This window comes from Cygnus olor, chromosome 1, assembly GCF_009769625.2.
Source record: "Cygnus olor isolate bCygOlo1 chromosome 1, bCygOlo1.pri.v2, whole genome shotgun sequence".
Lineage (NCBI taxonomy): Eukaryota > Metazoa > Chordata > Aves > Anseriformes > Anatidae > Cygnus > Cygnus olor.
Window position 1 is genome coordinate 86,857,529 of NC_049169.1, and position 15,971 is coordinate 86,873,499.

The 15,971-nt window shown below is 35.0% G+C and overlaps 1 protein-coding gene across 13 annotated transcripts in view; it reads left to right on the forward strand.

The window, feature by feature from the left end:
• The window catches only part of DCAF6 (DDB1 and CUL4 associated factor 6), an 83,493-nt gene extending 67,896 nt beyond the window's left edge, over positions 1 to 15,597 (forward strand). For all 13 annotated transcript variants that reach the window (XM_040567586.1, XM_040567589.1, XM_040567600.1 and 10 more), the window contains 5 exons: positions 3,977 to 4,115; positions 10,083 to 10,239; positions 11,521 to 11,609; positions 13,462 to 13,567; positions 15,160 to 15,597. In XM_040567586.1, the coding sequence (XP_040423520.1) occupies positions 3,977 to 4,115; positions 10,083 to 10,239; positions 11,521 to 11,609; positions 13,462 to 13,567; positions 15,160 to 15,224 (556 nt within the window). In that variant the 3' untranslated portion in view covers positions 15,225 to 15,597. The remainder of the gene's footprint in view (positions 1 to 3,976; positions 4,116 to 10,082; positions 10,240 to 11,520; positions 11,610 to 13,461; positions 13,568 to 15,159) is intronic.
• The last annotated feature ends 374 nt before the right edge of the window (positions 15,598 to 15,971 follow it).

The window sequence follows — 15,971 nt, forward strand, 5'->3', positions numbered from 1 at the left end:
ACAGATTCAGCTGATGGATAATTGTGATGTTCAGTTTTCCCTCTTCTGAAAAACGTATCATTAATTTTGACTATCACTCTTTTAACTAATAGATAAGCATAGTTGTTTTAAAACAAGCAGGGCTAGTTAGCCAGAAATTGTTGGGTAACATACATGGGGAACTGAGGTCTGCAGCTCTCAAAAATATATTTTTAAGAGAAATCTTGTGTTTTACTTTCAAGAAAAATATTGTACTGTAATAAACAAACTGGTTTAATTGTGTTAATTGCATATCTTTTCTTAAAGTGATTCTTTATTAGATGTCACAATTTCTGAACACACAGAAAACATCCTATGTGACAAAAAGTTTTTTGACTTAGCTTGTATGTTTAAATCTTTTTCCATTTTTCTGGCTATTAATTGAAAGAATATAATGGTTTCATTTCTGAATGCCTATTCCACTCATGTAGGGTTTAATTTAAATGCTATTTTGATCTTTAATGTTTGTAACAACTGATTTCAAAGTCTTCAATCTGGCTGATTGTAAGGAACAAAGTTGTACTCTACTCCATGCCTGTGTCCTTATTTTTAGAAATAATGTTTTTTATCTTACCTCAAGGTACATTCCACTGAGATGGTGGAAGTACTGTATATTGTCTTGGGCGCAATCTCATCAAGACTGTCCACACCAACTTTATTGTAAGATAGTACATGAAGTAGCACAAAATTTGGCAAAACATTCTTTAGCTTTATACATTCAGAGGGAACAGTAGTACTGAATTATTCTAAAGTCAGAGAACTACCCACGGTATGAGTGCATAACTAAACCAAAGTTCAGTTTCTTTGGCAATACAAGACATAACATTTTCTGTTCTGTAAAATTAATAATAATAATAATAATCTATATCCTACATTTCTCAGGCATCTTCATTATTTGATGCCTGAATATGAAGAAATAATGTTTAGTTTCATCAGTTGATGGAGTTGCCTGAAGAATGCCAACACAATGTGCATAAATTTAATTATCTGATACTCAGATAATTAAATTTACTACAAAGAGTGTAGAGTTCGGAGAGGAAACAGCAGCTCGCAGTCAGGCTTAGCTTTGGCCAAACTTTGGAAGAGGAAAGAATTGCACAGCATGCTTCTGTATCTGATGATGCAAATGCTTAGGCTACTGCCTAAGTTCATGTTGTCATGGACAGGAATTGCTTATCACAAATATAAGTGTAAATTAAAAAGCCATTAAAACAAATGCCATCTTTTTTTTCTTCACGTTTCTTAAAAATGTGCAGAAAATCTGTAGTTATGGAGAAACCAAACCTCTAAGAGAGGTTCTTAGTTCTGAAATAGCATTAGATTAGGCTCATATATATCTTTACTGCAGAAGACTTGCTTCTGCCAGGCTCCTGCTTTTAGCAGTGTGTTACTAGAATGCCTGATAACAGTATCACAGTTATAGTCACATGTGCTTGGCTACATTCTCACTGTGGAAGGTAGTCATTGACTGTAAAAGAGAATTAATATCAGCCCGTTCATGCCATTCAAAAATAAGAGCCAAAATGATTTTTTTTAACTTTGAAATGAATCTAGTTGAAAGACAGTGTTTTTATCAAAAGTTGCTTTTGTGCTTCTGCTTTTATTTAAAAATGCATGATTCTGAGTGTCGAATATCCTTGACTTTTTTTTTGTAATGTGTGCGTTAGACGAATGTAGAGAGAGACATTAACTTTTATAGAGATGCTAAAACCAAAAATTATTCAAGAAACTACTCAGGGATACTGGTTAGTTACTTTTAACACCATCTTCTAATCCCAAGACCTTTTTAGCTGCTATCTAGCAAGTAACCCTTCTAAAAGAGCTAGACAAGTTTACTGCTTTGTCAGACCTAATGATTAACTTCTCAACTTTTCTACTACACGTAGTTTTGATAATTAATGTGGATAAATACACTCCATCCCAAAATCCAAATGGGAATAATAGTAAGCAGTAGCTGTAAGGCTAGCAGGCATTGTCTTGGAACCAAAAGGGTCTCACTGTGCTGAATAGCTGTGTGTTGTTTCCAAAACCATGATCATTGATGTGGTTGGTAACAGAATAATTATTAAATGATTATTGCTTTTACTTTCTCACAGAAACAATATCTTTTTTTTTTCAAACAAAACCAAATGTGTATGAATAACTACTTAAATTTTTGCAAGTATTTTATTTATGTAGTCTATCATATACATGCCACCCATCGTTTTCCTTCACATGGAAGTAAACCAGTAAGGAAAATAATTTGATGGTCTTTAAAGCATAATAGATGTAGAACATGAGTTTGTTTTTTTTGTTTTCTTTCCTCTTCAGTGTATAAGGACTTTGAAGATCTTTGTTCTTAAATCTGCTGAAAATTACAGTTGAGACTCCATATATTGTAAGGACTAAATAACAAACTCAGTGTATTTATTTAGTGTAGTATAGGAAGGAGGAACCAGAAAATTGCCTAGATACGAAATTGCTGGGGGAGTGGGTGTAGAAAAGTCTCACAATGTTAATAGTAGTAGTCCTTTTTCTGGGATTGTTTGCTAGACAAATTTTCAGGAAATGTATTAGTCCACTGTTAAGTGGATTTATTGGCTAACATTTACAAATCTCTTCTAATTTCTGTAAAAAAAAAATAGTATTAAAATATATTTTAAAAGTTCAGCTGTATTAGAAGACCTGTCTTAGTATGACAGTTTTGTATAAGATATATATATATCTTCTGTATTAATAACTCATTGCTTGCATTCATTTTCCATCTTTGTTTAGCTTGTAGAATAACACTTGTTTTATCTTCTTTTTGTCCAAATTTCTCCTATGACAAAAATGAAACAAAAATCTGTACAGATCACTGGTAGAGGGAATTAAGAGAGAGAACCAGTGTTTTTTTGGGGGGGGGAAAGAAGACTCTCATGTTGCAAGAGTCTCTAGAATCAGCAATTAAAATACTACCATATTGCTTAAGGACTACTTCAGGTTATTAGCCTTCTCATAGCAGTGTACTGAGGTTACAAATGTATTCAGTTCTGGCTCAGATTAGTTTTTGGGATTCTATAAATTCCTGTTATAGCTTGATTACTTGCTTTCTGCAAAAATGAGTACCTGCTTCTTCTGGGAATGACGTTCCCCTTGGACAGTGTTCTGGACCTCAAGCCTAATAGGAACCTTGACACAGAATAAAAGAAGAAAAAGAGCTGGATGCAGGTGGTGGGTCGTGGCAGTTTGTTTATAACTGGAATTTTGAGAATCTGAAAACTAAGAGCTTAACATGAAAAACACAGCACCAAGAGTCTTTTCACAGATTAATCAAAAAGTAGTTTCCTGGAACTAAACAGTCACAAAACAGAATATAGTATTTAGCTATTTTTTTTCTATTATTCTAGGAAGTCTTCTGCTGTAGGACCAGTGCTAATATACAGATAGTTTCTACTATAAATGATTTCAAGTCATTTCTGTCTGTAGTGGGAACTTTTTAAAGCTGTCTAAGCCTTGAGTCTTGTCATAAGGAAATAGCAAGGAGAAATGCATTTCATGAAAATCGGAAAAAAACAACAACAACAAAACACTAGAAGACACACTAGATCCTTCAACTTTTTTAAATCGAAAAAAATTGTTTGGGCATAGGTTTTTCACTTCAGAATTTAGGAGTATATCTCTAGCACTGAAGAATAAAACAGCACATTAATTTTATAATAATAAAATTAAAATAACATCTGAAGTTTATACTTCAGAGAGGCAATAAAATGTTGCATCACTTGACAGTCCACTGTCTTGCATGCTATTCTTGCTCTAAGCCAGGATGGAAAAATTTAAAGTCTGTAATTTTACATTTGGGATAATGTTGATGTTTGTACCAAACTTATGAAGAGTGTGTTTGAGTGCCTAATTGTTATTTAATAGCCCTGTTTTGATAGCTCATTTCAGTGTTTGGAGATGGTCTTTCAGTAGCGTTCTCTTTGTGTGCTATTTGTAGACGATCTGCTGTTGCCCGCATTCAGGAGCTCTTCAGAAGGAGGAAAGAAAGAAAAGAAATGGAAGAACTGGAGACTTTGAATATTAGACGTCCTTTAATAAAGATGGTTTATAAAGGTCATCGGAACTCCCGGACAATGGTACAAACTCTTTGTTTGCTTTTGGAACTGTAGATTTTTTTGGCAATTTTTTGTTGATTTTTTATGGCGTGAATTAGTATGCCTGCCAAAACAGACATTGTCAGCACTTCTACTTGTATATTCAGTTGGCAGCCATATAATTTGCTCTAAATGAAAATTAAAATTAGCATGACTTGTGTATCACCGTGTTAAGCATGTAAGTTTTTGGGAGTTTGATCGTCTCCTTAACTTCCTTTTAAATCTTGGGTGTTTCTCTTAACTTCTTTTTCATTTTGTCTGTCAGCTTAAGTGGTATAAAATGTGACTACCTTCAAAATTATTATTGAATCCTCACTTTTCCTTCCAAGCTCTTCAAATTCTTATTTAATCATTACTTTCTATTAAAAGAGCTTCAAATATACTTCAATAGTAATTCTGAAGAGCTTTGACATATTTAAATTTTAAAAAGGCAGATACTGTTAGTTATTAGTTTTTAATATCTGTACTAGATACCCTGTCTTTTTCATATAAAATGTTGTATTTTAAGAAAAATACAGTTACTGTATGTAAAGCAGTAGTGCATTTTTTCCTTCATATTTCTTTTTGTCTTTTTTACAGTACTTTGAAGATGTCAAGTTCTCAATACTAGGCGGTATTTTGTAGAAGTAGCGGGTGTATGATTTTGCAGCTGATCTGAGAGTAGTTCCTCTTCCTCCAAAACCAGTTTTCTAGAGTTTGTATGAATGGCTTTAATTACACTTGGGAAAATGATTCAGTAAAAGCATGTTTCAATATGCATAAGCACTTAGAATAAAATTGATTAATGACAAGATTTTGCACTGATTTCACAAATTAATATTAAATACTCAAAAAAAAACAAACATCAGTTTAAAAGTCATAGCATTAAACGGTTAGAGACAGGAGATACTAAAGCTAAGCTTGCGTCAGTGTTTTCAATTCAGTCTCCATCTGTGTATGTTTTGTTATTATGGATTATTTCATGCGTTTTGTTTAGTTTCTTCAGCATTTGATTTTGTGTTTCAGCTTTTGTTTTGCGTGAGCACCTCTGACAAGGAATGTATGCAATGGAAGAAGAGGGTGTAATTTCCCACATAGGTTTCTATGGTGGCAAAATTCATTTTAATCTTTTTTTATTTTTATTTTTTGATGGACACCCTCTTTTCTGCAAGAAGAGAGATGATTTTCATTTGGAATTTATGAAGGAGACAGGTTAGAGAGGTCTTACATCCTATACACCTGAGCTATCCAGGGTTGAAATTGCCTTGTCAATTACATGAACATCAATTATTTTAATATATAGTAAAAATATAATAATATCATATTATATTAATAATTCCGGTACTTCCTTACTTCTGAGAGTTTAATTTGACAATCTTACAAAAAAAATTAATAGCATATTTTGAGGGTAATTCTTCTATTTGTCAGAAAGTGAAAGATTTTTGCAAAAAATAAAAATAGTAATGTTATGTTGATGTTTGCTTGCCCCATTTGCAGGCCCGGAACTTTTTATGTCCAGCACACACATCCCTGCCACATATCCCCTTGAGTAGTGTCACCAGGAGAGTGGATATTACCATTCTTCCATGAAACAGACCTTAAAGTACAATGGCAGCAGGTTGTGCAATGGTAGTGGAATGATGAGGAGTGGGATTTCTTCTTTCTTTTTACCTCTAGGAAAAAAAGAATGTTCTTGTGAGCCCAGACTGTCCTTTCTCTTCAAAATTTGTCTTCTGCCTCGTGCCTTCAGTTCTTTTCTGTTGTCTCTTCCTTAGTATTTTTCTCTCCTGTCCTAGTTGTATCTTCTTTCATATATTTGCCATTCTTCCTCTCAATCCACTCACCCCAAGTTCCCATTTTAAAATGTTAGCTTTAAAGAAACTCTTTTCTTTAATAGAGCATTTGTATGTAACTAATAAGCAGATAGGTTATGTATGCATACAGTAAAAATGTGCATATAAATTTGAAAACACAAAATATTTTAATGTGAATCTGAAATCTGTTGATTTTATGTGACACTAAAATTAAGTTCTGTAAGTATTAGAAATATAAAATAAACAGTTGCTTAAGGGAATATAAAGAAAGCAGAAAGAAGGCACAATTGAGAATTAAAATATAAGATTATTTATTATTGGACATACTTAGGATGCACTTCTATTTGAAAAATAAAAATAGAACTGTAAGAGAAAAATATTGGAAATGTGTCTTGCACTACAGAATCCAGGAATGCTATTTGTCTGGCTTATTTTTAGTCTTAAAGATGACTTGATTGCACTGACTGTATCACTGGTACATATTCTGTAGACAAAGGTCTAACAAGATCCCAAGCCTGAAATTTGAAACTGGACATACTTATGCTGGAAATGCAGTACATATTTTTAACAGTGGTAATGGTTCAGCTTACTAATATGATTGTTTTATCATGGCAATTTTTAAAGTAAGATAGTTGGGGCAAAGTGCAGGGCAAGACTATGTGTCTGTCCTTTTTGCCTGTGCATTTTCTGAGAAGACTATGCAAAAAGAAAGGATGCAGGCATTACCCTCTTTAGAGCTTTATTGTGATGTGCTACTTGGAAAATAATTCCATAGTAGAATTCTGTGTAGATGGTCTTTAGCCCTCTCTCAAAGTCAAGTTTCTGTCCCTTACATATGAGACATTCTTAAATACCATAAATTATGAAATTATTTTATGCTAAACTTCAAACATTGAAAATCATCTGTGTGAACTTTGCTGTATAGGATACTTTGTTTATATAGGCATCTCTTCTGCCCAGCATGTGTCAATTTGAAAAAAATAATAAGAGGTACTTAATAACTTTTTAAGGTGTAATATTTTGTGTAGATTTACATTTCTGACTTCCCAACACTTTTCTCTCACCCAAATATTGGATTATTTTGAAGCTTTCAGCTGATACCTTGTTTGTGACTGAGTTTTGAATGTTCTTCCTCTGCCATCATTCTTTGACTGTTCCTCCCTCTGCCATCCCATCTAACCTCTGACCCTGTGGATGATGTAGAAGATAGAGAGTGAGAAAGATACTGCTGCCTAGCCTTTTCTTACTTCAAATAGTTGAGCAGTGGTTACTTTACTGTTTAACTTTGAGTAAATACAGAAATGACTTCTGAAGGTGATTATAACATTTAGTGAAGGAAGTAACCCATTCTTGTTTGCTCAGACTAGTAGTTTGATGTCATTTGCGTTACAGATGTGAAGGCAAGAGAGGCCTTGGGATGGGAAGATTACTTTACATTTAACAACGTAATTGTTGTTTCTTGAAAATTAGTCTAAGTTTCTTTTTTTGGCACAGAAATTAAACAAGTCACAATCTTTTAGGCTGTAGTCATAAGACTATCATGAACATAACAGGTGTGTAATAATGTGTTATATTTCAAGAAAATGGATATCTGATACTCCTGCCAGTTTCTTCTGGCCTGTGATTTCTCTGTTGTTTACATGATCATATGCATTGTAATACTACTCTGTTTTGTAGGACTGCTTCAGCCGTGTTAGTTCCAGAACTCATGAGATTGCAGTTCTGTGAGACACTCAGTGAGTCAGGATTTTCCCACTTTTTTTTTATAGATTTTCAGTAAATCTATAATAAATAAATGAATACTTGTATAGTAAATACTAAATTATAAGTAAATAGTATTTAAGAAATAAAATAATATTAGTCTAATAAAATAATTATATGAGTCAATACAATATAAATACAAATAATATGATTACTGGATGATACATTATTCTTATAAGCCTGTGACAATACCATATTTTCAGGGAAGGGATGGGGACAAAGAGAAGAAAACAGTTTAGATCTGGCTCCTCACTTGTCTCCCAGAATATTTTGCAAGTCAAATACAGGTCAAGTTAGTTACCTGGGAATTGGCTATATTGCTATTTTCTTTAATCCTCAGAATCAAGGACAAGACAGTCTAGCCATTCTGAAGCCTCTTAGCAGGAGGCGGTGACTTCATGACAAAAGCGTTCACAGCATTGTTAGCAAATAATATCTGGAACAATGATGCTGATGAGACTATGAATGTTTAAGGAGTTTAAGACATAAATACCTACTGAATTATAGCGCTTGATGCAAGGAAAAGGGAATGGAAGATGCAGTAAATCCCTGTATAGTATGCTAGCCTAACAACATGAGTATGTTGTTCCCTAAGACCCCCTCTCCTTTTACTAAGAGGGTGTTTTGTTTCATGGGATGGAGAGAACAAGCAGATACCAGAGGCTGATTGCGAGGGAAGAGGCTGAATGAGAGAGGAAGCCTTTGCCATCTCTATTGAGATGGTCCCTCTGCTCCAAAGGAAGCTGTCCGTCATCTTCCCTTAACATTCAGATCTTCCTGAAGAAGCTGCCGGAAGAGTAGAGCCCAATGCATGTTGTCTGCATCATTTCACTGATTGTGAAATTCTGCAACGAACTATACATTTACAGTGAAAAGTGGCCGTCTTTCCAGAAGCTTTCTCTGGACCTTGGATTCTTCTGTCATATGCTTCAGTCAGTGGCACATCCAGTCCACCTGTGTTCACTCACAAAAAAATGTGCGCTCTTTATTCACAATGCTGTATTTGTGAATTTTCTCATATTTTTTCTGGTTTATGAAAAAAAACTTGGTATTTTTTTGCATCTTTCAAGTAAAATTATCATTGTCTTATTCTCAGGGGTGAATTTCCTCCTACAAATGTATAGTTCTCCAGTGAACACCAAAGAAATCTTCCTTGACTATTTTAGCTACAGCCAATTATTATCCAGGGTCAAACTAACTTATCAATGAAGTTGCAGAGGAGTTGGCTGTAGGCTGAAAACGGAGATGATCCAATTATTATTTTTGATGGATAAGTGATTTAATACTGAATATAGTTTGTATGATATTAGTCCGGTCACTGTAAAGTAAAATTCCCTAAATTGGTCCAAGATAGAATGACCTTCAGTATGAACTGTAGGTCCTCATAGAACATGCCACCTGTAAACTTAGTAAAGCATCGTCTGTGTTTAAAATTTAAAAAAAGTAATATATATATATAATAAAATCAATTTGGCCCTTATTACAAGTACTCTTCACTGGTAGAATGAGAAAACTACAGATGTGTCAAATGTTAGCCATATCACTTCAAACATTTCACAAAGGTGCTTGGATATCCTAACAAAACAAAGGTAGGAGCAACCATATATAGTAGAATGTGTCATCACTGTGTCAAAACAAACAAAAACAATAATAAATAAAGTAAAAAAAAAACAACACAGTAAAACTATAATATTACTGGTTGCACTTGCAGGGAGGCATGATTCTACTTTCATCTACTTAAGTACTGCTGTAATAGCTTAGGACTCACTTCTACTTGCATGTCTTCCTTTTCCAAGGCTTCTAACTTTAATTTTGGACTTGAACCAGAAAGTCTTAGTTCTTATCTGATAGATTATAGAGAAAAATAAACTAAAATATTTGATTCCATGACCCCTTTTTATCTGTCAGAGACAGTTAATTCCCACCCCCCAGTTTTAATAAGCTTCTGTCTCCTCTTATTCTGTAAATGGAAAATCCCCACTAGTTATTAGCCTGTCACTCACTTTAGTTTACCAAACTCGTCCCAAAAAGTGTTTCGTGTACCCCTGTCTCCAGTATCCATCTCATCACTCTGGAAAGTAACATATCTGCTGTCATTATCTGTAGAACTTCAGATACAATATAATTTCTCTTATTTCCAAATTGCTGTGTCTGTACCAGCTCCTCTCCATTTTTCTGTTAGCAGCCAATTTGCTCTGAAGATCTTTAACCTTCTGAATTTTCTTTTTTTTTATTGTTTTTCTTTAAATGTATCTTTCAGATTTCTTTAAGTGGTCTTTCTCCATTTGCAGAGCTCTTAATTCAGATGCAATGTTATTGTAGAAATGGGAGTATGCTCTTTAGTGTTTCCCAAGCTGGTGTTATAAAGTAAGTTTTATTTCTGTTTTTACTGCAGATAAAAGAAGCCAATTTTTGGGGATCTAACTTTGTCATGAGTGGTTCAGATTGTGGCCATATTTTTATATGGGATCGACATACTGCCGAACATCTCATGCTGCTGGAAGCTGATAATCATGTGGTGAACTGTCTTCAGCCTCATCCATTTGACCCAAGTAAGATGATCATTTTTCACAGGCTGTGTTCAGGTTATCTGTAGTAAAAGTCTCAAAACTCAATCTTCAATTCTGTGTAGATCAATAGAGCATTGTAATGGTAGATTTTCATCAAACTCTTTTTTGTTCTTCCAATATAAATTAGATAATACTGCTTATGATTTGGTCTTTTACTAATGACTTTTCAACCCTTGAAAGCCTCCTTACTCAATAACTTCTTGGAATGAAAATGTTACTGACATAGTATTTATAGAAAGTTAAGATGCAGTAAAAAGAATATCAATTTATTGCTCCCTCCAGTACATTAAATGTTTTCCATGACACAGTGAGGGAAATATGGGGTCACTGAGATGCCAGCAACACTGTGGGAATTGATACTTGAGTCTGGTCTCTACTTTCTCTGTTTGAAAATTGAGTGAAGTGTGTCTCAGACTCGCTGTCTTTGTGAGATTAAAAGAAATAAAATTCATAGAAATTTTATCAGTTTGTATTTCAGGAGAAATATTTATAGAAAAGATGAACAGAAGTAGTAGAAGGAATCAGATGTCATCTGACATGTGGATGGAATATCTGAACGATGCTACAGTTTCTGACACAGTCAAAGAAAGCATTCATGTTATTTCTTTTTTCTTCATAGCCTACATGGCTCTAGAGTAACAGTCAGCTGTAAACAAATAAAGTTATAATAATACCAGACGAGGATAAGATTGTTAAACTTGTACAGTTTTCAAGTTACTGAGATGCTTCTATGGAAGTCTTATCTCCATAGTGTTTTTGTGCAATGATCTAGAAAATGGAATTTTGTTTTGGGTGTTGTAGAATTGTTTATGAGAGTGTCCATTGCTTTTGTATATTTGAATGTCAAAGAAATTTACATGAAGGACATCAAAATTATCGAATATAAAACTATATTTGAAATTTTCTTGCTTCTGTCTTTGTAACTGAATTCAGAAGTCCTAAGGCTTTGTTACTAATGCGTATAATTATCAGATCACCATCAGAAATATATTAGTAGCTGAGTTTGTTCTTACTTTCTGCTCCTATGTTATGGTGGTTTCTTTTTTGTTTATTTTAAAGGTCTCTTGAAGTTTGCATATGTCTTCTTTCTCGCGTCCCATAGGGAGAATTATGTAGTTGTGTGTTCAGCATAGAGCTGACTTTTGCAATTAAATGTTTCTAGTAGTACAGTAAGTGAAGTTATTTTTCTTCAACTCCACTTAAGTGCAGAAAATACTGGTAAAGGCATATTTAATTAGAATTATTAATATTACTTATTTCTAGTTCTGGCCTCTTCCGGTATTGACTATGATATAAAAATTTGGTCACCATTGGAAGAATCCAGGATTTTTAACAGAAAACTTGCAGATGAGGTAAGAACCTTCCCTCCTTTTCCACAGTAATGTTGCATCTTCCAGGTCTACAAAAGTCTTCATTGTAAATCATTAATATTAAATTAACAATTATTTAATATTAAACAAATGAGCTACAAATAAAAAGCTGTCCTTTACGACAGCTAACTTTCCTATAATTGGCAGCACACAGAGGCACTTTGTATTTCATTAACTCCTAGAAATTATAGGTACGAAATACAGTAATAAATTATGTACGGAGAAAAGTTGGAAAAGGTATGAACAGTCACATAAGGAAGAAAAACTGGCAGGAGTCAGAAATCAAGGCACTAGTTGTCTTAGCACACATTTATGTTAGTTTGTTTAAAAAGTAATTATCATATTGAGAATTTTGTCACTTGATTTTTAGTAATTTTGAATTTTAGTAGCTTTTTCAATTAAAAATTGACTTGCAGTAAATTTGACAACAGTATAGTTTGTGATTTTACATGGGTTTTGATTTGTTTGTTTCTTTAATTTGATCCTAGTATCGAAATATCTATGTAGAGAACAAGAGAACCTGATAGAGTTTTTACCACATTAATTTTGGCTACAATAAGTATCCAAAATAGCTGAACTGACTTCTTTATAGCCATGGAAAGGCAAGAGAGGAGGAAGAATTACATTTGGAGAGTGTTTAGTATAGATATAGAACCACATTTAAAATTAAAAGAGGACATGACCTTAGGGAGTAGGAAAAAATGGCGACGATGGGAACAAATCTCTGGACACAGAAAAAGCCTCAGAAGGAGCTGAAAAGATGAACAGGCTGTCAAAAAGGTGTTACTGATGATGCACTGGAGAAATAGAAGATGAAAGAGGAAAAATGGCAGCGTGCTATCTTCTCACTTTGCTTCTTTTTGGGAGTGATCAGCTGTGAAAAGTGCTTGATAAATAGATGAAAATAACAGAAAAGAGGAGCTTTGATTTGGCTGGGAACAGCACACTGCAGACATCTGCAAGAACATTTTCCTCAGAAGATGAACAGGCTTGAGAATGAGTCTCAAGGAAAAAAGAAATGCTTTATTTACCTGCCTTACAGCATATGGTCTTTGAGGAAGGACCGTACTAAGGTCCGAATGTGTCTCCACCTAAAGAAATTTTTATGCTTTGTGATAACCAAAAAAAACATGGTTTGAGAGGCAAGTGAAGGTGTGGGATTAGAATTTAATGGCAAAGCAAGAGCGTTGGCAAGGAACTACCTTGAGGAAGGAAGGAGGCAAAAGAGCTTAAAGGTATTTGTTAGTGGACTTCTCTTCCTTGAAACTAAGGCAGTAAGAGATGGCTATTTCAAGTAATTTAGAGGTAAGCTGTAGACATGTTCAGAAAGAATTATGGAGCTGAAGAATGTTCCTGAACTGGGATAGAATAATTGCTTGTGTTCCTTGGATTTTCTCCAAAAGTTTTAAGCAGCATGAAGGTAGGAGTTTAGGATAACCTCATCTCTTTTCCTTCCCACATTCTTGGCCAGTGCTAGTGCTAGATCTTTGCTGTCTGCAACAGTTGCCATCTGGAACAGCACATTCTCTCATCAGTCCTCCTTATTTCTTGCAAGGTCTAATTTACAAAAGTTTTTTTCTCAGCTGCCTGTCTCAGTATCTACCATGGACACAGACAACAGAATGATGATCTTACTAGAATACTCTTTAGTTAGACAACTAGACAGTGAACTCTGCCTGCAGATAGCTTACTTTTCATACCACATACAAATACTGTAATTTTGGGTTCTGTAAATGCATAGAAACTAGAAACTTTGTATTGTCAAACTAATACTGATGCACTACAATTTTGTATTCATTTTTACACTGTTTTTTTCCCCCTTCCCTGCTGCCAGGTTATAACGCGTAATGAATTAATGCTGGAAGAAACAAGAAACACTATTACTGTTCCAGCTTCTTTTATGTTACGAATGTTGGCATCTTTGAATCATATAAGAGCAGGTGAGAGACTTCTTTAGAACTTGACCACCACGTTGATCTATGAAATAGCAGATGGACCGGGGAACCATCAAGATCTTCAGCTGTATGTGGCTACGTTGGGGTTTGTGAGAGGTTTCAGTGGTTCTTCATGAGTCTCTTAATAGAAGTACTTAGGAATAGCTTCTGTACTGTGAGACTTGCAGCATTTTGCAGCTGGTTGTTCTTTTTTTGTTTGTTTGTTTGATTGTTTTATCTCAAAACAAAGAACAAGAAAAACGCACAATATATTTTAGATGTTCCCATACCTGTAATAGTTTCCACCCTGTAATAGTTTGTTAGTAATGTGTTTATTAGTAATGTAGTACTAATTCTATGCTGAAACATATTCAGTAAGAAAAGATCTCTAGGAGGTGAGGGCTGTGATGGAAAAAGTGTTGGGGTGACTGGAATGAATCATAAGAAACTGACACTCGTTGTGGACTTGGGATTGCCTGGGAATGAAGGAGGGTGGGAAGATCCAGGACTGTGTAGTGAGCAAACCTTTTGCTGCAGGTACTAGCATTCCTTGTTCACTAGGGTCTGAAACTGGTGATAGGAGGGGTTGCAGGGATAATAGTCACTGGAAACTCATGTTCCTGGATGTTAGTGCTTAAGCTGACTGCAGTGGGTTGAAACTGAAGAAGTAGGACAATGGAGGCATGGTACTGGGTAAGAAGCAGAGAGGGGAAGTTTTGGGAGGCTGGTATGACACAAGGCATAGAAACCTAGTAGATGAGGGTGACGATGGTGTTAAATATTGAACGTGAGGAGTCCAGCACTTGCTGAGCAGAATAGTGGGCTTGTACAGTGAGGCAGGAGGGAAGCTCTGCCTGGCAGCAGCTGCTGCTCCTCTTTCACCTCCCACTGATCTGTTAGGAGCAGACGGACAGGAAAGGAAGAGCAAAGCCACTGTATCCAGCTCAGTGGCGTGCCTCACCTCTGCTGTCAATGAATACATTAGCTGGTGTTTTTCTTCATTTATTATGTTTTCTGTGTTCCTGCTGGGTGAACTTTTTCTTAACCTAACAGTGCATGTTTGAGTGATACATCTTGAGGCAGTCGTGTTCCCACACACATTTCTGTATTTGCCTTTCTCTAAATATTTACATCAAAAAGTACTGTTTTTTTTCCTCATGTATACGGTGACAAATAGCAGTTCCCCTGTTTTCTGGAATATACAGATTTTCTAATCGCAGCTATTCTAGTTTTAGCTCCTCAGAAAATTATTCTCAGTCTCTTGGATTCACTGTCTCTTTTTAATATCATGCTTGCATTCATCTTTCCTGTGCTGACAGCCAGTCAGCACCTACAAGGTTTCTCCTTTTGTACACAAAATTCACTTCTATGCCTGGAAGTCCTTTAGAGCTTTTGCTGTCACTGTTCTTTCTTGTTACAATATATCTACCCGATCTCTGCTGTCAGTCCAGTTTCAGATTCTTTCATGGTTCTGTTACTGTATAACCCACAGCCACTGTGCATTGTGTAATAGCCCAGAGGGATACTAAATTATAAAAATTGCCAATACCCCAAAGCTTCAGAAGTTCTCTTTACTAAATCTTCTCTGTGCCTTACAGACCGATTGGAAGGTGACAGATCAGAAGGATCTGGTCAGGAGAATGAAAATGAAGATGAAGAGTAACTGGCAGTTGTGTGCAAGCACCTAGACGTTAATGGAATTTGTATAAGACATTAATTATATTTTTCCTTACAGAGCTTTAGTGCAATTCTAAGGTATTGCTTTTGGATAACCTAACCTTTTGTTTTTGAATGACCGTGTGCATGACTTTGGGAGAGTGTGCAAGTAAAATAAGCAAAAATGTTTTTAAAATGTTTTGCCATGTATGAGGGGTGCTAGAAGATGCAAAGTGCAATATTTTCCTTAACCTGCAAATGTGGGAGCTTGGATCAATGTTTTCAAGTAACTTTCATTATAGTAAAAACGTTGGTTCAAATAAATTTCTATACCTGCTGTTTGCATGTTTGTTGCTTTCTAATTAAAAGATTTGGTTGTTTTAAGTAGTGCCGTGTTTTCTCTTTGTTCAACCATCGATTTATCAGCTTGTAATTATATCCTCATTATCCCCATTGTACCCACACATACATACACAAAACTCTCTCTCTGTGAGTCTTAGTATAGTGCCACTTCATACTCTCCATGCTTGAATCGGTAGTGCTGGTGAAATAGTTCTGTTTCACTGATAGGTCTGAGCATGCATTCTTTGCAACAATGGCAGATTTACCTTAATGTCCATTGGATATAGAACAGAGAAAATGTAGTATAGATTATCTAGAGGAATGTGAATTTGGAAATTCCTCTGTTACTTCCTGGGAGTAGTTGTTTGGGATGCAAGGTAGTTCAGTCACAAAGGTACCAAACCATAACCAT